We start from the raw sequence: 24,909 nt of genomic DNA, 5'->3' as shown, positions 1-24,909 counted from the left end.
AAGACTCAATTTTCATACTAATCCACCCTCATCAACACCATTCATCACAATACTGTGGAGGTACACTCAGGGACTGCTTTATTAGATACCTCCTGTTCATTGTCTTCTGCAGTTGTGCACTTCACGGCTCAACATTGTGGCATTCAGAGATGCTCTTCTGGATACCATTATTCTAACACGTGGTTATTTGAGTTATTACCATCTTCCTGTCAGCTTGAACTAATCAGGCCATTCTCCTCTGACCCTCTCATTTACAAGGTGTTTTCAAGCACAGAACTGCCACTCACAGAATTTATATTTTGTCTTCCGCACAGTTCTCTGGAAACTCTACAAACTGTGTGTACAAACCCTAGGAGATCAGCAGTTACTGAAATATTCAAGCCACCTCATATGGCACCAACAATCATTCCACAGTCAAATTCACTTAGATCACATTTCTTCAGTTTGGATTGAACAACAACTAAACCTCTTGACTATATCAACATGGTTTTATGCATTGAGTGCTGCCACATGATTGGCTAATTAGATATTTGCATTAATAGGCTGGTATACCTAATAAACTGGCCACTGAGTTTACAGTTGCTGTATTGAGTAATTTTTTTTGGGGGGGGCTGTATTTTCCAACTTGTAGACAATATCGATTGAAGGATATCTGTACAAACAGAATCTGTTTGTAAACCAGGGAGTCTGTAGTGGAAGCATATTCACCTAGCCATGCCCTATAGGGTCTTAAGTGTTTTAATAAGATCACTGTTCATTCTGAGAAAGCACTATGTATACATTTTTCACCATTTTTAGTTCTCTTCCCAGGAAATAGCTTAGTGAATCTCTGTTGGTTTATCTCCAATGTTAGTATATCCTATTTTATATTAAGGGTACACAATATTTCATGCAACCTCACCAACACTTTCTACAATTGTAATAATGCTTTGGCCAATATATTTTTGTCGTCAGTATTTACTTAATATAATGCTAACCTTTTGTGTTTCATCAACAAAAACTCTTCCCCCACCCCCCCACACTCCACTCATTTATGGTCTGTTTTCATTTCAGTAGTGATCTGTTTTTTGATTCCTCCTACAAAAGTGCCTGACCTCATGCTTACCCACATTAAGCTCCATATCCATCCCATTCTCTCAACCTGTCAGTATCCTGTTATATAGTCCAAATATCCTCATTGCAGCATGTCACTGAACCCCTCCCCCAATCTAATGTATTGTCCAGATGCTCCAGAGATGAGTGTAGGGCTAGGGAAATAGCGTCCACCATGCACCTATTTAAGCGGCATGCGAATTGCAGTGGGTTGAGATTGTCTGGGATCTGGAATTGAAGTGTGCCATGACAAGCCTTTTAAAGCATTTCATGGATGTCGGAGTCTCAAATCAGGTGAGAACCACAGGCTTGAAGCAGGGTGATGTTAAAAATGTCTGCAAATGCACCTGCTAGTTGATCTTCACAGGATCTAAGGATATGGACAGGGACACCATTTGGGCTGGATGCTTTCTGCAGATTTACTCTCTGGAACACTGATCTTGTGTCAGCAGCAGTGACTGTGGGTTCAGGTGCAGTTGAGGCTGTTAGAGTGGGTGCATCCATTCCAATCCCCTTCTATTCAAAACATGCATTAAACTCATCGGGAAGGGATGTTTTGTCAGCAATGCTGCCCAACTTCATTTTCAAGCTCATTTTGGCATGTAAGCCTTATCACAACTGGTGGCTGGTTTGGGACTCTCTGGCATCCTTGGAAGCATTATGAATCTCAGTTTCTTATATAGGTCCTGGACTTCATTAGGGAGTGGATAATCCACAGTTTCTGATTTTGGAACACCCAGATTGATCTCTTAGGTACACAGCCCTCTACACACCTGATGAAGTCTGTGACCATAATTATATATTCATCCAGAACACATGGCACAAAAGTATTGGTAAAAAGATGAACATTCACTGCAGTTGATTTGCTTCTTTCACATTCTTCACAATATTGCAATTCAGTAAAATGTTTCAAAATGGATCTTTTCTCTCCCATCTTCCATCATATGTAGCTGGAAGTAAGTTGATTCAAGACAAAGAGACATATGTGAAATCTACACTACAAGAGTTTTTAATCTATTTAATTTTTCTGTTGGATCTATCTATATGTAAGTATCAAAATGCATTATATATTTTCATGGTTACTATGACTTAAGCTAGATTGTGTGAAATTTCTCACAATTTGATAAGTTCTACAAATAGGAAAGCAACATAGAAATGGTAATATGGTGCTTGATGTCCAATCCAATGCACAGTTACTTAATGACGTTAGTGTCCAAAGGCTTGCTAAGCACCTGATACACATGAGATGCTTTAACATAATTGAGAATTATCCATTGTACAGGCAATCTAGGCACCTGTTGTGCACCCAGTCATTAAGGCCCCAAAAATATGAAAATTGTGACGCCATGCCCTAAGTTGTTCTAACCAACTCAACATTGTTTACATACAGGTAATACAGTTGAGCATCTCTTATCTGAAATGCTTGGAGCTGAAGTGTTTCAGATTTCATATTTTTTCAGATTTTGGCATATATAAATCAATAGCTTGGGATCGCCATAATTTCTAACTCTGAAATTATGTGCTACCAGTGAGTAGTCTTTGCCTTGCGCTTCATCACACATGTATGTTCTTAACAGTAAAAATTATTACATTCCGTTAATGGAATGCAGGGTAACAAAAGCAGCACGGCAGCATCTGGAGAATACCTGAATCAGCTGTTGAGCAACAACAAACAACGGCAGGATTTCAGTCTCCACCTACAATGTCGTCTTTTGATCAAAAGGTTACAGTACACAGTATTTGTATATTACCTTTTTAGGTTTTATGTAAGGTATGAAAACAATCTGCATTGTAGACTAGTTCTGGTGTTAGATTTTCATCAGCAGCAATCTTGGCAAACTCATCAATAAATTTCTCTGCTGCTTTGTGAAAATTTGGTAAAATCTTTTAAAAATTTAATGCTGTGCCTTTTCTTAGATTTCTGCAACCAGCCTGCTGAATATTCACAATTACCTTCAATTTTCAGTTCTTGTGATGGATCTTTGCTTGTTTCATGATCAGCATACTGATAAGCAGTATATGTTTACTTTGCTGACAAATCTGCTCTTTCAATACATGTTCAGCATCTTTTTTTTGCTTTATGCAGTGTTTTTCTATTTTTCATTAATTTCTCTTTATTACTTATGAGATCATTTCTCAGAACTGTCTGTTCTGTGCTTCACCTGGGAACCTTCCCAGTGCTTTGTAGAAATTTTCATTTGTGATGTTATGCCAGCACTCAAAAAAAATTTGAATTTTGAAGGTATTTTGGATTTCCAGATAAAGGATACTCAACTTGTACTATAATGGCATTCACTTGAGCAAGAACTTTACTCTTCAAAAATCATTAAAGTTACAAGAGTAGTTATTTTGGTGACATTCACCTTGGTTCTTTCACTTCATTACTAATGATCAGTTAGACCAAAACTTAAGAATTTCTTGCAGCTCAAACCCAACTACTGTCCACCAGAAAATTCTATTCAAAAGGTTCAAAGGAACATCTAAACAAGTCTGGTGCATTTTCGAAACAAGTCCTGTGGACTGATGAAGTTAAAATAGAACTTCTTGGCTGCAATGAGCAAAGGTATGTTTGGAGAAAAAAGGGTGCAGAATTTCATGAAAAGAACCCCTCTCCAACTGTTAAACATGGGGGTAGATGGATCATGCTTTGGGCTTGTATTGCAGCCAGTGGCACGGGGAACATTTACTGGTAGAGAGAAGAATGAATTCAATTAAATAGCAGCAAATTCTGGAAGCAAACATCACACCGTCTGTAAAAAACAAAAGCCGAAGATGAAAAGAGGATGGCTTCTACAACAGGAAGATGAACCCAAACACACCTCAAAATCCACAATGGACTACCTCAAGAGGCACAAGCTGAAGGTTTTGCCATGGTCCTCACAGTCCCCTGACCTAAATATCATCGAGAATCTGTGGATAGACCTCAAAGGAACAGTGCATACAAGACTGCCCAAGAATCTCACAGAACTAGAATCCTTTTGCAAGGGAGGATGGGCGAAAATCCCCCAAACAAGAATTGAAAGACTCTTAACTGGCTACAAAAAGTGTTTACAAGCTGTGATACTTGCCAAAAGGGGTGTTACTAAGTACTACCATACAGGGTGCTCAAATCTTTGCTTCGGGCCCTTTTCCCTTTTTGTTATTTTGAAACTGTAAAAGATAGAAATAAAAAAGTTTTCTTGCTTAAAATTTTAAAGAAATGTGTCATCTTTAACTTTATGCCTTTTGGAAATCAGTTCATCTTTTACTCACTTAGCTATTCACAGTACAGAAATTTTGACCTGGGGTGCCCAAACTTTTGCATACCACTGTACTTCGAATATCTACCTAATTGCACCTGTGTTCTTATAGTTAAATCAAGAATCTAATTTCTAAGAAAATCTGTCAGTCACATGTACCTGGGACGATGAAGGAGAACTAGAAAGAATATTTGGAAGTTTGAGCCAGTTTAAACATTATTTTGGATTTATACCAGATGAGGAAGCTGTCATTAACTAATTAGCTCCACACCAAGTACCATCTATTTACCTTCCTAATATTAAATGGATCTGGATGTCACTTGGAATATTCTTCTCAAAATGTAGTTCTATTAATTAGCTGGGTCTTGTAATTATTGTTGTTTGAGTGTATTTATCTTATGAGAGTTTCTGAGTATTTGTTTTTTATTAGTTAATTATCATATATTAGGCTGTTGTGCTTCATTCAAGAAAATTCTGATCCTCAGACCTGTTAGCAACACAAACTGCGGTTAAATTGGAAATGAACAGAAACAGCTGTGACAGGAAAGTAAACTGGCATTACTGACTCAGTGAGTGTGTGAGTGAATTGGAGTGGTCAGCACTCCCAGTTCTGCTGAAACCAAACCATACCCCATTTGTTGCATTGTGGAGAGGTAGTGGGGCAAACAGAAAGCACTTTTTCCCACTTGGCAAAAGTTGCCTACAATCCTGCAGCAGCCAACAAGTTCATCCTGCTGGCTTCCCAGATGCTTGTTTGTATGTTTGGGGCAGCTATATGTCAGCCGTTCTTAACCTGGTTCTTAAATCTTCAATTGATAAAGTGTGCTTTTACATATTAAGCAATTTTAAAACCAGTCGTATGAAGTATCTTTATTCCATCATAATGAAGTATTCAGCTCTGTCTCAGCCTCAAAATAGCGTTGACACTTTGGCAATTAATAGAAACTTCCACCATTCTGTCAGGGAATCCATTGTGTTTAACTAAATGTGAACAACAGCAGGGAAAGTCCACCAAGTTTCCCAAGCTGCAAAGCTTTATTTTATTAACACCAATCAACTGATCTGCGTTTCACAGGAAAACAGGCAGTAAAATAAAGAGCTTCCACTTCCTGGTGCCTTCTGTGCATTTTCCTCCTATAAACCCATGCAGTTTCTTGAAATGCCTGCGGTTATAATTTGATGGAACAATGCAGCCCCCGCCCCCTCAATTGTAGTTGGAAGTCCCCATGTTCTGAAAATGACCATGGAAAGTTTGGTTTGAATTGAATTTGAAATGTCCAAGTTAAAAATACAGGACCCTCAGGGATTAGGCTACTCCATTGCTGAAAGATATAGAACATTACAAGAGTCATAGAACAGGAGTTTATTAAAAACCCTAACATACACTCCTCACCACCACCACTCCTAGCAGGGAATCTATGCACCCACCACTTTCTGTGTAAAGAACTTACAACTGACATCCCCCCATACTTTCCTCCAATCACCTTAAAATTATTTTGCATTATTAGACAATTAGTCTTTGTGTAGAGGCCAGAGAAGCATATTTTATTGGTGCTACAAACTAGATTTGAACTGTTTTAGTATATTTATACTGGTATGCCAGGTTCTTTTGACGCCCATGTACTTTCACGGTTTTGTTTTCTTTTGCAGTGACCTTTGGAATGGTAAATTACAATATGTATTTCTTCACCAACATTATGTCTAAGCTCTTCCTAGAATCCACCTCCTTCATCAATCAAATAAACTTTAAGTCAATAACAAGCATGGCAAGTTTTTGGGAGGTATCAAGATGTCTCTTAAATGTCCTTTGAGTAGCTCTTTTAATAGTGCTTTACTAACTAAAAAACTGCAGTTTTTGGTTGTTTTAATTGGGGGGAAGGGGAACAGACCTGTTTAAAAGATAAGGTTAGCCATAACCCTAAGTGCTTATTGTTTAAAAGCACTCACTGATATTATAGAAGAAAAACCTCTATGCATCTGTATTACAAAATATTAGATTTTATTTGCTGTTTAGACAGGATACCATCTTGTCTTGAACACTCAGTATCCTCCACTTCAGTCTAAAGCTAGTTCAGTGTAAGTATTAAGAAGGTGTACTCTTATTGCTAGAAATATTAGTTAATTAAAGTGTCAATGCATGGTCAGACCTATTCTATTCGCAAAGTATACTTATCATAATAGTGTATGTAGTTTTATAGCATAAATAAGAACCAGTGAGAAAGCTCATTGGGTACAACCTTACTGGCAATGTAAATTGCTGCAAGAATGAGAAATCTAAAATATTAGCTATTGCACAGTTCCCACCGCCTCCCCCCACCCATCCACCATCACTTTCTGTTACTTCAATGATTTCCTTTAAGGTGCTTGACGTTGTTTATGCACATAAATAAAATTGCATAATGGCATTTGAGTCTCCTTAATTTTACTATAAGATTATTAATTTATTCTATTTCCACCTTTTCTAATAGAACTACACAGGGATAATTTGCAACACACTTTCTCTATAAGAGCAAACCTGCTCTTATAGAGAAAGAGCAAACCAACTTAGGATGTTAGATTATGAGAACACTCAGTCCCCTTTTATTGTCATTTAGAAATGCATACATGCATTAAGAAATGATACAATGTTTCTCCAGAGTGATATCACAGAAAACAGGACAAACCAAAGACTAACACTGACAAAACCACATAATTATAACAGTTACAGCAGTGCAAAGCAATACCATAATTTGATGAAGAACAAACCATGGGCACGGTAAATAAAGTCTCAAAAGTCCCTGAGTCGATCGACTCCCGAGTCCGCGATAGCAGGCAGCAAAAAGGGAGAAACTCCCTGCCATAAACCTCCAGGCACCATCAACTTGCCGATGCCTTGGAAGCAGCCGACCACAGCCGACAGTGATTTCATCCATCCGAAAACTTCGAGCTTCCGACCAGCCTCTCTGATACAGCCTCCTGAGTGCCATCCTCTGCCGAGCGCCTTCGACCTCGCCCCAGCCGCTGAAACAAGCAAAGCTGAGGATTGCGGGGCCTTCTGCTCCAGAGATTCTGGTTACCACACAGTAGCAGCGGCAGTGAAGCGGGCATTTCAGAAGTTTTCCAGATGTTCCTCCGTACTCTCACGTCCGTCTCCATCAAATCAGAATTGTGCATGGTCCCCTACCTGACAGATAACGGCCATCATTCACTGGAGAGGCCACGCGCGCCACCGTCGCGCCACCATCTTCTCCTCCTCCTCCTTTTGTGTGCAATAGAGTTTTCTAGTTTTAAAAAAAAGCTCGAAGAAGTTAAACTGATTTTAAACCTATCTGTCATCCACAGTGCTTGCTCACCCGTTGAGCTAATTAGTCTCAACCAGTTGCTCCTAGCCTTTAGTTGCCTTGTTGCCTTATCGCATTAAGTATCTATTCTCTTTTTTTTGCGTGTCCTGCCACCAGCTTATTATCTTGCAGTTTATTATCAAAGTGATCACCCCCTGCGAAATTGTATCTGCGGCTCTGCATTTAGAACAAGCCTCCTCTACATTTTCTGACATAATGTGTAGACACAACAGAGTTTATTCGCCTAAAAGAAGTCATCCACCTTGATGATTACATGATCCAGAAGCAGCAGGAAACATTTTTCCATCTGCTTGCCACTCTCAACCAACTCTCTATCTCATTATAGCAATTCTGCACCACTTAACCTGGATTCCAGTGCTTGAATGCTTTGATGGATCGCCAACCCAAAGCTGTAACTTCCTTTCCCAATGCAGCCACCTTTGTATTCTAGGAACTGTGCCAAGATTGCCTTCGTCATCTCTCTTAACTGGGCGAACTCTGACCTGGACCACCGCTAACTGAGGCAATAAAATCACCATCTGCAATAAATATGAAGAATTTGCCACTAAGATGGGCCAGGTTTTCAACCATCCGGGAAGTGGAAGGGAGGCAGTGGATCAGATGCTTCAACTGTGTCAAAACTCATGGACTGTGCTGGATTGCTCTGTGGAATTCAGGACCTTTGCATGGAGTGCAGCTGGAATGCAGAAGCACTGTTGGCCCATTACCATCATGGCCTCTCAGAGTCTCCACCCAGCTAACAGGAGTTACTTGCCACGAACAGCAGAAAATCTGCAGATGCTGGAGATCCAAGCAACACACACACAAAATGTTGGAGGAACTCAGCAGGCCAGGCAGCATCTGTGGAAAAGAGTACTGTCAACTTTTCAGGCTGAGAACCTTCATCCCGCCTGAAACATTGACTGTAGTCTTTTTCCATATGCCACTCATTTTTAACTCATCACCTACAGCTAATTTTAAGACCCATCTCTCATCCACGGTGCTTGCTCACCCATTGAACTAGCTGGCCTCAACCAGTTGCTCCTAGTCTTCAGTTACCTTGTTGTCTTATCACATTAAGTATTCATTCTGTCTTTTTTGTAACCCCTCCTGATCTGTTACTTTTCAGTTTATTATTAAAGTGATCGCTCACTGCTAAATTTTCTCCGCCACTCTGCATTTAGGAAAAGCCTACTCTACACATCCTGACACTGGCAGGATATGCAAAACACCTACTTCTGACCTCTCATATTAGCCATACTAGCTGTACAAGAACTGAACACAGTACTCCAAGTGTGGTATAACCAGAGTTTTATAGAGCTGCAATATTAACTCATGACTCTTGAACTCAGTCCCTTGATTAACAAAGGCCAGTACACCAAACACCTTAACCACTCTGTCAACTTGTGCAGCCTCTTTGAGGGATCTATGGGATTTGATCCCAAGATCCCTCTGTTCCTCCACACTGCTAATCTAATGGTACTACTCTTGTGACTAGTGAGGACACATCATTGCTAATGGAGCAGCAATCTCTTATCGCCTCCTCTAGTAACCTGCAGGATATCCCATCTGGTCCTGTGGACTTATCTGTCCTAATGTTTTCAACGGTTCCAACACATTAGCTTGTTCTACACTTGCCTCACATTTCTCAAGGTGTCTCACCAGTTCTCACAGGTGAATACCGGAAAGCATTCATTAAGGACCTCCCTTACCTCCTTTGACTCCAGACACCTGATTTGTTCTTTTATCCCTGATCAGTCCTACCATCATTCTAATCATTCTTCTGTTCTTAATGCACATGTAGAATGCTTTGGGGTTTTCTCTAACCCTACTCACCAACGCCTTCTCATGTCCCTTCTAGTTCTCCTAAGTCCTTTCTTAAGCTGCTTCTTGGCTGTCTTATAACTCTCAAGAGCCCTATCTGATCTTTGCTTCCTGAACCTGAGGTATGCTTCCTTCCTCCTCTTGATTAAATGTTCCATACTTCCTGTCAACCATGTTTCCTTCACCTTACCATTCTTTCTGTGCGTCAATGGGACAAACCTATCCAGGACCCCATGCAAGTGTTTTATAAACAGGCTCCACATTTCTATGTACATTTCTCTCAAAATATCTGTTCTCAATTTACAGTGCTCCCTAATAGCATCATAATTAACCATTCCTCAAATAAATACATGCCCACGCCCATGTTAAAGGTCAGGGAGTTGTGATCACTGCTTGTGAAAATGCTCATTCACTGAGAAATCTGTCATCTAACCAGGTTCATTGCCTTTCTTCTAGTTGGCTTGTCCACATACTGTGTCAGGAATCTTTCCTCTCAATAACTATCAGATTCTGTCCCATCTAAGCCTCTTGCACTAAGGGGGTGGACAATAAATATTAGGGAAGTTGAAGTCACTCATGGCAATACAGTAACCATATTATTTATGTACCTTTCCAAATTCTGCCAACTGATCTGCTGCTATTAGGGGCCTAGTGACTACTTCCAGTAGTATAATTGTTCCCTTCCTGTTTTTGACCTCCATCCACACTGACTCAGTAGATGATCCCAAAAGACATATGAGCAGAAACAGGCCATTTGGCCCATCATGTCTATTCCACTATTCATCATGGTTGATTTATTATCCCTCTCAACCCTATTTATCTGCCTTCTACCCATAACCCTTACCAATCAAATCTCCATGTTAATTATACCCAATGACTTGGCCTCTCACTGCCTGTGGCAATGAATTCCATAGATTCATCATCCTTTGGTTAAAGAAATTCCTTCTCATTTCTGTTCTAAAAGGATGTTCTTTTATTCTAAGGCTGTGCCCTCTTGTCCTAGACTCCCCCACCATAGGAAACATTCTCTCCACATCCATTCTATCTAGACCTTTCAATATTCAATAGGTTTCAATGAGATCCACCCTTATTCTTCTAAACTCCAGTGAGTACAGACCCAGAGTCATCAAATTCTCCCCATGCATTAACTCTTTCTTTCCCAAAATCATATTTGTGGGCCTTCTCTGGACCTTCTACAATACCAGCACATCCTTTCTTAGATATGGGACCTGAAACTGCTCACAATACTCACAAAAGTGCAGTATGGCCAATGCTTTATATATACCTACTTTTATATTCTAATCCTCTCGAAATGAATGTTAACCTTGCATCTGCCTTCCTTGCCACTGACTTAATCTGCAAGTTAACCTTTAAGGGATCATGCACGAGTTCTCCCAAATTCATTGAACTTCTGATTTCTGAACTTTCTCCCCTTTTAATAATAGTCTACATCTTTATTCCTTCTACTAATGTGCATGACCATATACTACCCTACATTATATTCCATCTGCTATTTGTCCATTTTCCTAATCTATCCAAGTCCTTCTGCAGACTACCTGCCCCTCCACTTATCTTCGTATCTTCTGCAAACTTGGCACAAGGCCATCAATTCCATCATCCAAATCATTAACATACAGTATAATATGAAAGGAAGCAGTCTCAACATCGTCTCCCTGCAGGATATCACTAATCACTAGCAGCAAACCAAAAAGCTCCTCTTTATTCCCACTCTTTGCCTCCTGACAGTTGGCCAATCTTCTATCCATGACAGTATCTTTCCTGTAATACCATGGGTTTTTATGCTGTTTAGCAGCCTTATGTGCAGCAACTTGTCAAGGGCCTTCAGAAAATCCATGTTAACAACATCCAATGACTCTACTTGTTATTTCCTCAAAGAATTCCAACAAAATTTGTCGGGACAGACTTTCCCCTTAAGGAGGCTATGCTGACTTTGGCCCACCTTATCATGTGCTTCCAAATATTCTGAAATTTCATCCTTAATAATGGACTCCAACATCTTCCCAAACACTGAAGTCAGGCTAACTGGCCTATAATTTCCTTTTATATGCTTCCCTTCCTTCTTAAAGAATGAAGTGACATTTGCAATTTTTCAATCTTCCAGAACTATTCCAGAATCTTATCATTCTTAAAAGATCACTATGAATGCCTCTGCAGTCTCTTTAGCTACCTCATTTAGAACCCTGGGGTGTAGTCCATTTTGTACAGGTGATTTACCTATCTTCAGACCCTTCAGTTTACCAAGCACCTTCTCCTTAGTAATATCAACTACACTCACTTCTACCCCCAAACACTCTCCAACTTCTGGCATACTGTTGTTGTCTTCTATAGTGAAGACAAGCACAAAATAATTACTGAGTTTTCTGCCATTTGTATCCCCCTCCCCCCCCCCCCCCCATTACTACCTTTCCAGCGTCATTTTTTCAGTGCTCCAGTATCCACTCACAATTCTCTTTTACTCTTTATATATCTCACAGACTTCCGGTGTTTTATATTATTGGCTAGTTTACCTTCCTATTTCATTGTTTGTCTCCTTATGTTTTTTCAGTTGCTATTGGTTTTTAAAAGCTTCCCAATCCTCTAGTTTCACATTAATTTTTGCAATCTTTTATGTCCTCTCCTTTGCTATATTATATCCCTCCAAGACATCCTTTCTGCAGCTGTGATACTATCCCTGATTAGCAATACCATTCCCCCTTCTCTTTTATCTCCCTCCCAGTCCCTTTTGAAACATCTAAACCTTGGAATATCCAGCAGTTATTCCTGCCCTAGTGAAGGCCAAGTCTTTGTAATGGGCACAATGTCATAATTCCATGTACTGATCCATGCTCTTAAGTTTATCACCCTTCTTCCTGATAAGTCTTATATTAGAGTAAACACATTTCAACTCATCCAACTGACTATTTATGACCTATCCACTGACAATCCTTCCTTACAATTGCTCTACAATTGCATTTACCTTTATACCAACTGCTCCATTCTCTGACCTATCACTCTGTTTCCTATACTCCTGCCAACCTAGTTTAAATCCTCCCTAACAGCTTTAGCAAGGATATTGTTCCTTTTCAAGTCCAGATGTAACCTGACTCTTTTGTGCAGGTCATTCCTTCCCTAGAAGAGATCCCAGTGATCCACAAATCCAAAACCCCGCTCCCTGCACTAATTCTTCAGCCACTCATTCATATACACAGCATCTTATTCTTACCCTCACTGATGCATGTCCCAGACAGCAATCCTAAGATTACTATCCTTGAGATTCTGCTTTTTGGCTTCCTTGCTAGCTCCCTATATTCACTCTTCAGGATCTCAAACCTTTTTCTAGCTATGTCACATGTACCACAACTTCTGGCTGCTCTCCCTCCCCCTTAAGAATGCTATGGACTCAATTCAAGATGTCCCTGACACTGGCCCTTGAGAGGCAACATATTTCATGTCTACACAATTTCCTGTCTGTTTCCCTTATTATTGAATCCCTATTCAGTGACCAGTTGTCTGTCCCAACCTCCCCATCCTGCCCCCAACAGTATCCAAAGCAGTATACTTATTATTGATGGAAAAGGCCAAGGAATAGAGGGGTTCTCTTGACTGTCTGCCTATTCCCTTTCCCTCTCCTGACAGTAACCAAGTTCTCTGGCTTCTGCAACTTGAGTGTGCCTCCCTGTAACTCCTATCTATCAACCCCTCATTCTCTGAAATCATCCATACTTTATCTTGCTCCACCTCCAGTTCCCTAATGCTGTAATTGCAATTATGAAGTTGTGATCCAAGATACAGTTCATTGTACATGCCCCTTTTTTTGTTAATATTGGCTCAGTTTATTCATATGCTTCTGGAGCAGGCAGGTAGCTGTGAAGGTCTGTGAAAATCCATTCGTGCTATCTTTTAACGATGGAAGCATATTCACTTCCTATTTATTTTTTTTAAAAAACTAAATGCTGGAAGTCTGAAATTAATAAAAGAAAGTGACTAGGAATAGTCAGCATGGCTTTATCAAGGGTAGGTCGTGCCTTACAAGACTGATTGAATTTTTGAGGATGTGACTAAACACATCGATGAAGGAAGAGTAGTAGATGTAGTGTATATGGATTTCAGCAAGGCATTTGATAAGGTACCCCATGCAAGGCTTATTGAGAAAGTAAGGAGGCATGGGATCCAAGGGGATATTGCTTTGTGGATCCAGAACTGGTTTGCCCACAGAAGGCAAAGAGTGGTTGTAGACGGTCATATTCTGCATAGAGGTCAGTGACCAGTGGTATACCTCAGGGATCTGTTCTGGGACACTTACTCTTCGTGATTTTTATAAATGACCTGGATAAGGAAGTGGAGGGATGGGTTAGTAAGTTTGCTGATGACACAAAAGTTGGAGGTGTGGATAGTGTGGAGGGCTGTCAGAGGTTACAACGGGACATTGATAGGATGCAAAACTGGGCTGAGAAGTGGCAGATGGAGTTCAACCCAGATAAGTGTGAAGTGGTTCATTTTGGTAGGTCAAATATGGTGGCAGAATATAGTATTAATGGTTAGACTCTTGGCAGAGTGGAGGATCAGAGGGATCTTGGGGTCCGAGTCCACAGGACACTCAAAGCAGCTGCACAGGTTGACTCTGTGGTTAAGAAGGCGTACAGTGTATTGGCCTTCATCAATCGTGGAATTGAATTGATGGTGTATGCTGGATGACCATCGATAGTTCAAGGAGCCAGACGAGAGGACTGCACAGAAGGGGCTTTAGATGGGAGACGTGAAAGGTAGTGTTGATACACATGGCCTGTGGCAACTGGAAATGGTAAGTGACTGGTGAGAACCTTGAACAGTCCGATACAGCATGGGGCCAGTTTCTGAGAGTCAATCCACAGAGAAATTTTGTTGGTGGGGAGCTAGAGCTTTTGAACAGGATAGAAAGAAGGCCCCAGGTGCCTCCAAAGGTTGGCTTGCTGCTGTTGTTGCAGAGAGGACTTCAGCAGGGCTGCCCAAGCTTTCCTCTATCTATTTATTTGGATGTACAGCGTGACAACAGGCCCTTCTGGCTTAATGAGCCCTTGTCATTCAATTACACCATGTCACCCAGTAACCTAACCCAAACACAAGGAAATCTGCAGATGCCGGAATTTCAAGCAACACACATAAAAGTTGCTGGTGAACGCAGCAGGCCAGGCTGCATCTCTAGGAAGAGGTACAGTCGACGTTTCGGGCCAAGACCCTTCGTCAGAACTAACTGAAAGAAGAGATAGTAAGAGATTTGAGAGGGGGAGGGGGAGATCCGAAATGATAGAAGACAAGAAGGGGAGGGATGGAGCCAAGAGCTGGACAGTTGATTGGCAAAAGGGATAGGAGAGGATCATGGGACAGGAGGCCTAGAGAGAAAGAAAAGGGGGAGGGGGGGAAACCCCAGAGGATGGGCAAGGGGTATAGTGAGAGGGACAGAGGGAGAAAAAGGAGAAAGAGAAAAAAGAATGTGTGTATATAAATAAATAACGCTCTGCCCTCCAGAGAAAGCAGGATCTCCCAGTGGCCACACATTTTAATTCCACGTCCCATTCCTATTCTGATATGTCTATCCACGGCCTCCTCTACTGTAAAGATGAAACCACACTCAGGCTAGAGGAACAACACCTTATATTCCATCTGGGTAGCCTCCAACCTGATGGCATGAACATTGACTTCTCAAACTTCTGCTAATGCCCCACCTCCCTCTTGTACCCCATACACACATTCTTTTTCTCTCTCTCCTTTTTCTCCCTCTGTCCCTCTCACTGTACCCCTTGCCCATCCTCTGGGTTCCCCCCCCTCCACTTTTCCTTCTCCCTGGGCCTCCTGTTCCATGATCCTCTCATATCCCTTTTGCCAATCAACTGTCCAGCTCTTGGCTCCATCCCCCCCCTCCTGTCTTCTCCTATCATTTTGGATCTCCCCCTCCCCCTCCCACTTTCAAATCTCTTACTATCTCTGCTTTCAGTTAGTCTTGACGAAGGGTCTCGGCCCGAAACGTCGACTGTACCTCTTCCTAGAGATGCTGCCTGGCCTACTGCATTCACCAGCAACTTTTACGTGTGTAACCTACTAACTCATCCATCTTTAGAAAAAGGGAGGAAACCACAGCACCCAGAGGAAACCCACACAATCACAGGGAGGATGTACTAATTCCTTACAGACAGTGGTGGTAATTGCACCTGGGTCACTGGCACTGTAAAGCATTATACTACATTTCTGCTGACAATGACGGACCAGATGTTCAGCAGACAGGATTCCCACCTCAGACTCTTACTTGGGAAGCAGAGGGGGTGTGTAACTAAAGTGTCCACTCAAAAGGAGATGTACCTGTAGAAGAGTGGTGCAGTGCTATGACACGCTCTGCCCAGAGCAGGTGATTACCCCAGGTGGCCACCTCAGGGTCTTCTCCTGGTCTGAGTTGGTCCTCTCTGTCTGTCCATTGGACTGGGCATGAAATCCCAATGAGAGACTGATCATAGCACCAATGAGCTGATAGAGGCTTTCCAGAACTGAGAGGTGAACTGAAGGCCATGGTTAGAAACAACCTCCCGAAGAAATTTGTCTACTCTAAATACGTGATGTAGCATAAGTTTGGTTGTCTCCTGAGCTGATGGAAACTTCAGTGTGGCCACAAAGTGGCAGGCCTTGGAGAAGTAGTCCACCACCACCATAATTGCGTGTACCTTGCAATGTTAGCAGATGGATAATGAAGTTCATAGAGATATAGGACCAGGGACGGGAAGGAATGGACAATAAGTATAGCAGCCCCTGTGAACATGATCTGAGTTCCTTGTTCTGGGTGCAGATGTGGCAGGCTGCAATATATGATTTGACATCCACATCTATGCCCCACAACTTGATGACCTCCACTGTTCGAACAGTTGCTGGGTGTCCCCCACTGTAATACATCTGAACAAACAGAGTTTGGAATGAAAAGGCGAGTTGGTGGCTGTTACCTGGGTTTACCTCCTGCTGTTGTGCTATCCTGACAATGGTCTCAATCTCCCATTGGACTCGTGACACCAGCCCTGGACCTCGGGGGGATCGGTCCTGGGACAGTGACCAGGTCTGGTGGTTTAAACAGTCTAGGGAGGTTTTTCGGCTTCTGACTCTTTGAACCTAGATGCTAAGTAATGATAAAATCAAAATGGTTAAATAAGAGAAACCCACCAAATTTGGCACAAATTTAGCTGCTTTGCCTCTTGAATATAGCCCAGACCACAAATGAATGTTTAGCTCCCTCCAGCCAATGTCTCCGCTCCTCCAGGGCTAATTTGACCACCAGCAGCTCTCTGATTCCTATTGCATAATTCCCCTCCTCAGAAGAAAGGCTCTGGGAGAAGAAAGCACAGGGGTGGATTTTATAGTCAGATGGGTGGGGGAAGGGGGTTCATTGTGAAAGGACAGTCCCAACGCCATCATCTGAGGTGTCTTCTTCAACAGTGAATGGCAGCTCTGGGTTAGGGAGAACAAGGATGGGATTCATTATGAAGCGGCATTTAAATTCCTAAAAAAGCCACCTCAGCTTCTGAGATTCAGAGAAAAGGGTCGGAAGTTCCTTTGGTGACTAAAGTTTAGTCCATGCAGCAAGAGGTGCTGCAATGGAATCAAAGTTGCAGATGAACCTCCAGTAAAAATTTGCGTACCCCAGGAACTGCTGGAGCTACCTGATCGTAGTGGGTTGCAGCCAATCACTGACAGCCTGGGTCTTGCTCAAGTCCATCTGCAGGTTCCCCTTTGAGGCAATAAACCCAGGAAGAAGATTGTGGAGACATGGAACTCACTCTCTCTAGCCTGGTGGTTCTGGAGTAAACTTTAAAGGACCCGTTGAACATGTTGGGTGTGTTTGTGGTAGATTTTGGAGAAAATGAGTACATCATCCAGGTACACGAAGACAAAGTGATGTAGCATCTCTCGCAAAACATCATAAATAAGAGCCTGAAAGACTGTAGGGGCACTGACTAAACTGAACTTCACCATGAGATATTCGTAATGGCCAGTGGGAGTGTTAAAAGCGAGCTTCCATTCGTCACCCTCCCAAATGTATACCAGGGTTGTATGCATTTTGGAGGTCCAGTTCAGTGAAGATGGTTGCCCCTTGCAGAAACTCAAAGCTATGGTCTTCAGTGGCAAGAGTTACTGGTTTTTCACTCTGATCTGATTGAGGTCTTGATAATCTATACATAGTCGGGACTCCACTATTCTTTTTTGACACAAAGAAGAAGCCCGCACCAGCAAGACATGTGGAGGGCAAATGAAACCGAATGCTAGGGCATCACTGATGTACTCCATGGCCAATCTTCCTGAGCTAACGGGTAGTTGCGTCTTCCTCAGGGCAGACGATTTCCAGGCAGGCAACAATGCAATGGCACAGGTCGATGAGGTGAGAGTGTTGTGGCCCTTTTCTTACTGAAAACCTCTAGCAGGTCTGCATACTCGGGACAGATCAGGAGAGATGGATAGGTAGGTAGCCCTCAGCAAGAAAACCATCCGTGGAGTGCACCGGTGGACCAGTCACTTTGTGGGTTGTGAAGGCCTAACTAGGGGCATCCTAAGACCAATGGGAACTCAGGAGGATAAATAAGGTGAAACTAGATAGTCTCTGTATGCTTTTCTATATGTAGTCAGCTGGGAGCAGTGAGGTGGTAGGAAAAGAAGTGGCTTCATTCAATTGTCTGATTTCAATGGAGGAGGTGCAGAAGAGGAAAAGACTGGTATTGTGAAACTGAAGTTGCAATGTAAAATTTGAGATGAAGAACTTTGGTGAGAATGTTTTATTTTTACATAACTGCCAGATCGCAGGCTCTATGATTGTGGCCTACTGTTTGGAATTTGGCGTAGCAGTTGCTATTGAAGTTGAAGACTATTTTGTACTGCCAATTTTCTTCATGTGTGCCTGGCTATTATAACAGAGAATCTGGTCCTGGTTGAAGTCAGGCAGCCTATGCTCCAGAAAGTACCTTTCTCCATTGATGAATAAAAGTGCTTAGTAAAGAAGAACAGATGTAGTAAATTGCCTTCTGAATGTTTTATGTTACCAGTTGTCAGATTGCATAAAGTGACTTTAAAGTTAACAATTAATTTAGAGTGCATGCCAAAAATGTCATTGATCCCCACTGTTTGTATGGGGCCACAGCCCTGTGTACCACACACTACATCTAAACTAACAATAAAATTACTGCTAAAGCTTTATGGCAATAGGAACAGCTTACATTTTTCTGAATTTTATATCATTATTAATTGGTCCCTCTAGAACTGAAAGATCCCTGTACATAGAAATGTATGTGGTAAATTTAGAAGATTAGATATTATATGTACATCAAGCAAACATTTTCATACATCAAAGATCAATTCATTAAATAAAATTATTATTTACAGTTTGCTGAAGGTCCATTGTTGGAAAGTCTTTACTGGAAAGAATGGTACAATGGCCAACCCTTGCATCCAGGCCAGAGCTACATTTTCTATGAAAATATCCTTTTAGGACGCCCTCAAATCCGACAATTGAGGGTGCGCAACAATACATGCTCTGTTCATGAAAATTTTAAGGATCTGATTAAAGATTGTTATGATGAATATTTTTTTACAACTGAGGATCAATCACCATTTGGTCTTAGAACTGGATTAGAGTAAGTTTCTACAACTGTTTTTATTTAATTTTGCAGAAATTTTTTATACTTTAAATTTTGTGAGTAAAAGAAACTGGATCTTACTTTATGTAGTGGTTTAAGAGAGGTGAAACTGGGTATCGGACTGCCGGAAAACAATGCTGGGGAGGTTGTAATAGGGGCCAAGAAATGGCAGACAAACTGAATAGGTATTTTGCAACTGTCTTCACTGTGGAAGACCCTAGCAGTATGGTGGAAGTTCCAGCTGTCGGGGCATGAAGTAAGTGTTTGAAGTTACTATTACTAGACAGAAGGTTCTTGGGAGACTGAAAGGTCTGAAGGTAGATAAGTCACCTGGACCAAATGGTGTACACCCCAGAGTTCTGAAAATGGTGGCTGAAGAGATTGTGGAGACATTATTAATGATCTTTCAAGAATCACTATATTCTGGAATGGTTCCAGAAGACTAGAAAATTGCAAATGTCATTCCACCCTTCAAGAAGGGAGAGAGGCAGAAGAAAGGAAACTATAGTCTGAGCTCAGTGGTTGGGAAGACGTTAGAGTCGATTATTACGGATGGGGTCTCAGGGTATTAGCCGGCTGGTGGTGTAGTGGTATCAGCGCCGGTCTTCAGAGCGAAGGCTCCTGAGTTCGAACCCAGCCGGCTCCCCAGGCACACTTTCCATCTATGCAGGGTAGAGCGTCGAGCTAGCAACTCGACCTTGTAAAAAAGAAATTGTCTGTTATAGAAACATCAACTGCAAAAAGTTGATGGTCTATGCTCTCTCGTGAGTTTAAAAAGGCAATTTCCTTTCCTCAGGGTATTTGGAGGCACATGATAAAATAGACCATAGTCAGCATGGTTTCTTCAAGGGGAAATCTTGTCAGACAAATCTGTTGGAATTCTTTGAAGAAATTTCAAACAAGGTAGACAAAGGAGAATCAATTAATGTTGTGTACTTGGATTTTCAGAACGCCTATGACAAGGTGCCACACATGAAGCTTCTTAACAAGCTACGAGCCTATGGCATTACAGGAAAGATTCTAGCATGGATAAAGCAGTGTTTCATTTACAGGAGACAAAGAGTGAGAATAAAGGGAGCCTTTTCTGGCTGGCTGCCAGTAACTAGTGGTGTTCCACAGGTGTCTGTGTTGGGACCAATTCTCTTTATCTCTTATGTCAATGATTTGGATGATGGAATTGCTGGCTTTGTTGGAAAGTTTGCAGATGACATGATGATAAATGTAGGGCCAGGTAGTTTTGAGAGCGTAGAGAGGCTGCAGAAAGGACTTAGACAGATTAGGAGAAAGGACAAAGAAATGGCAGATGGAATACAGTGCTGAGAAATGTATGGTCATGCACTTTGGTAGAAGAAATGAAAGGGTTGACTATTTTCTAAATAGAGAGAAAATACAAAAGAAAAACTGAGGTGCAAAGGGATTTGGGAGTCATTGTGCAGGATTCCCTAAAGGTTAATTTGCAGGTTGAGTCTGTGGTGAGGAAGGCAAAAACAATGTCAGTATTCATTTCAAGAGGACTAGAAATAAAAGCAAGGATGTAATGTTGAGACTTTATAAAGCACTGGTGAGGCCTCATTTGGAGTATTGGGAGCAGTTTTGAACCCCTTATCTTAGAATGGATGTGCTGAAACTGAAGAGGGTTCTAAGGAGGTTCACAAAAATAATTTCAGGATTGAATGGCTTATTATATGAAGGGTTTTTGTTGGCTCTGGGCCTGTATTCATTAGAATGAGGGGTGACTCATTGAAACCTAGCAAATGACGAAAGGCCTTGCTAGAGTGGAGAAGGTGTTTCCTATGGTGGGGGATCTAAGACCAGAGGACACAGCCTCAGAATAGAAGGGCGTCCTTTTAGAATGGAGATGAGAAGGAATTTCTTTAGCCAGAGAGTGGTGAATCTGTGGAATTCTTTGTCACAGGCAGCTGTCGGGGGCCAGGTCTTTATGTATATTTAAGGTAAAGGTTGATAGATTCTTGATCCGTCAGGATACAGGGAGAAAGCAGGAGATTGGGGCTGAAAGGAAAATTGGATCAGCCATGATGAAATGGTGGAGCAGATGAGATGGCCTAATTCTGCTCCCATATCTTATGGTCTTAAACACAACTGCAAAAGCATTATTTTTATATACATTTTTAACATACTAAAGGTGTAAAATATTTAAAATTGAATGATTACACAACATGTTTCATATATGTAAGATGATTTAAACAAAGACAAAGGAGCACAGAAATACAAGTAACACTTGCAGCCTCACTAACTAATGTACTGTGTTCTTCCATTCCAACACCATGACATCGATTCACAAAGCTTTATGTCCTTACCCAACACAACTATATCAATGCCAATCCAGGACATTTTCATTGATGCAGTATTTATATATTTATTAAAAAAAGAGAATGCTGGAAGCACTCAGCTGGTCGAAACATTAAGTGAAGCAGAACTGACATTTGAGGTCAAGGGCATTTGGTAAGAACTAAAAAAGTGGGAGAGAAAATAAATATGTTTTAAATTGCAGAGAGTATAGCCGAACTTTTCATAGTAACAATTACTTTAAATACCAGCAGTTAAAGACAGAAGAGGTTAAAACCAAAGAAACAGACTGAAATTGGAAGATACAGCTATATTTATGGAGAGAGAGAAAAGGATAGATTATCTGTTATTGTTAACTTGAATAACACTTCATCCTTAGTGCCTAGAGTGGCAGTAAAATAAAGTGATAGATGACCGAAACATCAGGATCATGCTTGCAGACTGAAATGAGGTGCTCTGCAGAATCCCTACCAATCTGCAACTGTTTTCTCCAGTTGGAGAACACATTGTGAGCATTGAATTAATATATTGTACTCGGAAAAGTGCAAGAGAATGCTAAAGTGTGAAAGGAGAATGGAGGTTGAATCTTGTAGAAGGTGTGGAAAATGAGGTCATCTGGTGAATGAGGAAGAAGGTGGCACCAAACTTATAGGCCAGGAGAACCTTATCCTTGTTCGGCTGGAATGTGATTAGAAGTTCGTGAAATGAAGCAGACATGGTTGAGAGCCATTTCAGCTCAAGTAGAGGGCAGAGTCAAGGGAAGAGGCAGTTGTGTGGAAAATCTCATCATCAGAGCAGACACATCTTACAAGAACCCAAAAAGTCCCTCCATGTGATGTAATAATTTACAAGCACATACTTTTCAATTTATTGTTTTTTTTAGTTACTTTGAAAGGTGTAGTTTGCATCCTCTCACAGATATTTCATCAGTTCACCCCTTCCCTGTCTGCAATTTAAAGCATATTTGTTTTCTCAACTTTCCGATTCTTATGAAGTATTCTTGAACCTTAAAAATGTCTTCCTCTAGCATCTTTACTGGAAGATCTTATTTTTCCAAGGTTGGTTAGAATCTGAAACATACTTGCTGATTGAGTGATGGAGACAGGTAATCTCCTGAAACTTAAGGGCATCTAGATGAGCAAATGAATCACCAAGACATAGAAAACTACAGACCAAGTGCTGGTGAATGGGATTAGTGTGATGGTTGTTATGAATATGATGGATAAACAGATTGATTTTGCGATCTAGTGGCCTAGCACTTTGGTGGAAGACTGGAACTTGTTTGAGAAGATGATAGAGAAAGAAATTCATCAGGTTTAAAACGTACATTGAAAGAGTGCTTAAAGATCTGTACCCTACAGGGCACCAGTCAAGAGTTAGGAAGTGGAAGTGAGTTCAGTCGCTCAGTTTTTCTTATCTACCTGCTCACTATGGATCAAGTAGACTCCTTTGCAATCAGTTCCTATAATGCAGTATTTTACAGAAAAATAAACCTGGAGTATAAATATTAGAACTGTAAGATATATCCTGTATATCTAAGTAAAGGCATCCATTAGTCTTGCAAGACCATGGATTTGCGCCTGGAACGTCTTCATTCTCCAGGGCGCAGGCCTGGGCAAGGTTGTATGGAAGACCAGCAGTTGCCCATGCTGTAAGTCTCCCCTCTCCACGACACCAATGTTGTCCAAGGGAAGGGCATTAGGACCCATACAGCTTGGCACCAGTGTCGTCGTAGAGCAATGTGTGATTAAGTGCCTTGCTCAAGGATACAACACGTTGCCTTGGCTGGGGCTCAAACTCACAACCTTCAGGTCGCTAGTCCAATGCCTTAACCACTTGGCCACGTGCCCTAAAGGAATTAAAATTCATATTCAAAAGCGTTTTTAGCCTAGGCAGTTGTTAAGCATTAATTATTGCTTAGAGTGTTAAAATCACAGTAATACTTTGTCTAAAAAATATACTATTTTGAGATTTTTAAAAAGCAGTCAGAATATCTACAAATAGTTAAAATTCTCCCCATTTCTCTGATTCTAAAATTGATAAGGAGAATGTTGCAATATTCCACCTAGTGGAAGAGCAAGGAATTGCCACAATACTGACTGAATTACCACATTTGATGAACAAGTATGTATTCTAAATAGATTTGCTCCATCCTCACAAAGATAAATGATCATTTTACCATTATTCTTATAGTAAATTCTGGCTGATTATGTTGCACTCTATGTTTATTCCTATGGTGGGTTCAGACATGCCCATAAATGTTGTGATCCAATAGTACACTGTATGTGATTCACTAGATTTTCAGAACAACCAAACTGATTCTTCTGTTACTTCAATGGATTTGTTGATTTATGTCTTTTTTTCTTGTATCCATAGATGGCAGTATCGTGATCCTAATCATGAACTTGAACTGTGGCACTGGGGTAGAATTGGTACATACAGCAATGGTGGTTACATTATCGAATTAGGAAAAAATAAAGGAGAGAGTGCAAAGATGATTAAATATCTTAAATCAAAACTTTGGCTTGACCATGGTAGTAGAGCTGTCTTCATCGATTTTACCGTCTACAATGCAAATGTTAACTTGTTTTGCACTGTCAGGTTTGTGAAATTTATTTCCCTCATTTAATTTTGATTTACATATGTCATTGGACCCACTTTACGTTTAATTCAATTGCAGCCAGTTTTAATGAGTTTCACAGTACTGGTAGTTTTCTGAGAATTCCTGAAATGTCTTTGTGGCACCTTCCCAATTGTTCTTTAATGATGGACTCCTCTTGGGAATCTGGGGTGAATTGCTGCTTTTCACTGGTTTCCCGACAACTGAGCTGAGAAACTTGTCCCAGATCTAAGTGGAGTAAGGTTTAGCAAGTCTATCAATTTCAATGGAGAGCAATAACTATGACAAAGGGAGGTCCATTTAAGGATTTTTACAATTTTAATTATTGGTACAAACTTAAATCTATTTTAAACTTAAATATTGTCTAATGCTTAAGATATTTAAGGGTTTTATTTTCCTTTTAAATTTCTTAATTATAAGATTTTTATGTTATGTTAAATTTCTGATAGTTTTTGAATGCTTATGAATATCATAGCCATTCAAATTGTGTGACAGCTTTGAAAATTGGTTGTCAATGCATTTCCATGAGTAAAGATTGTCACCAGCTGACAGGATTGATGGCTTCACCAATCATCTTGGGCTTGGCTTCAAATTACCAAGGTGCCACTGAAATATTCTCTCCAGGTAAGTGGGAACCTGTTGGTATAGTGAATATTGGCAGCTCCTGGCTCTGAGGAAATTCCAGGACATTGTTTTTGACCATTTTTGCTCCCTTCCTGCTGATTATTCTGTGGATGTAGCTCCATTCAAACTCTTAATTATTAATTACACCTAATTGACTGTCTTTACAGAACTCAAGATCAATTTACAAATAGTTAACTAAATTTAATATAAGAATGAACCTTAACATTAGGTAGCAAGAATGCACA

The 24,909-nt window shown here is 40.8% G+C and overlaps 1 protein-coding gene across 1 annotated transcript in view; it reads left to right on the top strand.

Moving 5' to 3' along the window:
• The window catches only part of LOC140200972 (polycystin-2-like protein 2), a 59,799-nt gene that overhangs the window by 1,267 nt on the left and 33,623 nt on the right, over positions 1 to 24,909 (top strand). The window contains exons 2-5 of the mRNA XM_072264612.1: positions 2,043 to 2,138; positions 5,982 to 6,112; positions 18,860 to 19,110; positions 23,797 to 24,021. Coding sequence (XP_072120713.1) covers positions 2,043 to 2,138; positions 5,982 to 6,112; positions 18,860 to 19,110; positions 23,797 to 24,021 — 703 coding nt within the window. The remainder of the gene's footprint in view (positions 1 to 2,042; positions 2,139 to 5,981; positions 6,113 to 18,859; positions 19,111 to 23,796; positions 24,022 to 24,909) is intronic.

This window comes from Mobula birostris, chromosome 7, assembly GCF_030028105.1.
Source record: "Mobula birostris isolate sMobBir1 chromosome 7, sMobBir1.hap1, whole genome shotgun sequence".
Taxonomy (NCBI): Eukaryota; Metazoa; Chordata; class Chondrichthyes; order Myliobatiformes; family Myliobatidae; genus Mobula; species Mobula birostris.
Note: the sequence above shows the minus strand (reverse complement) of the source record. Positions and strands in the feature narration are given on the sequence as shown.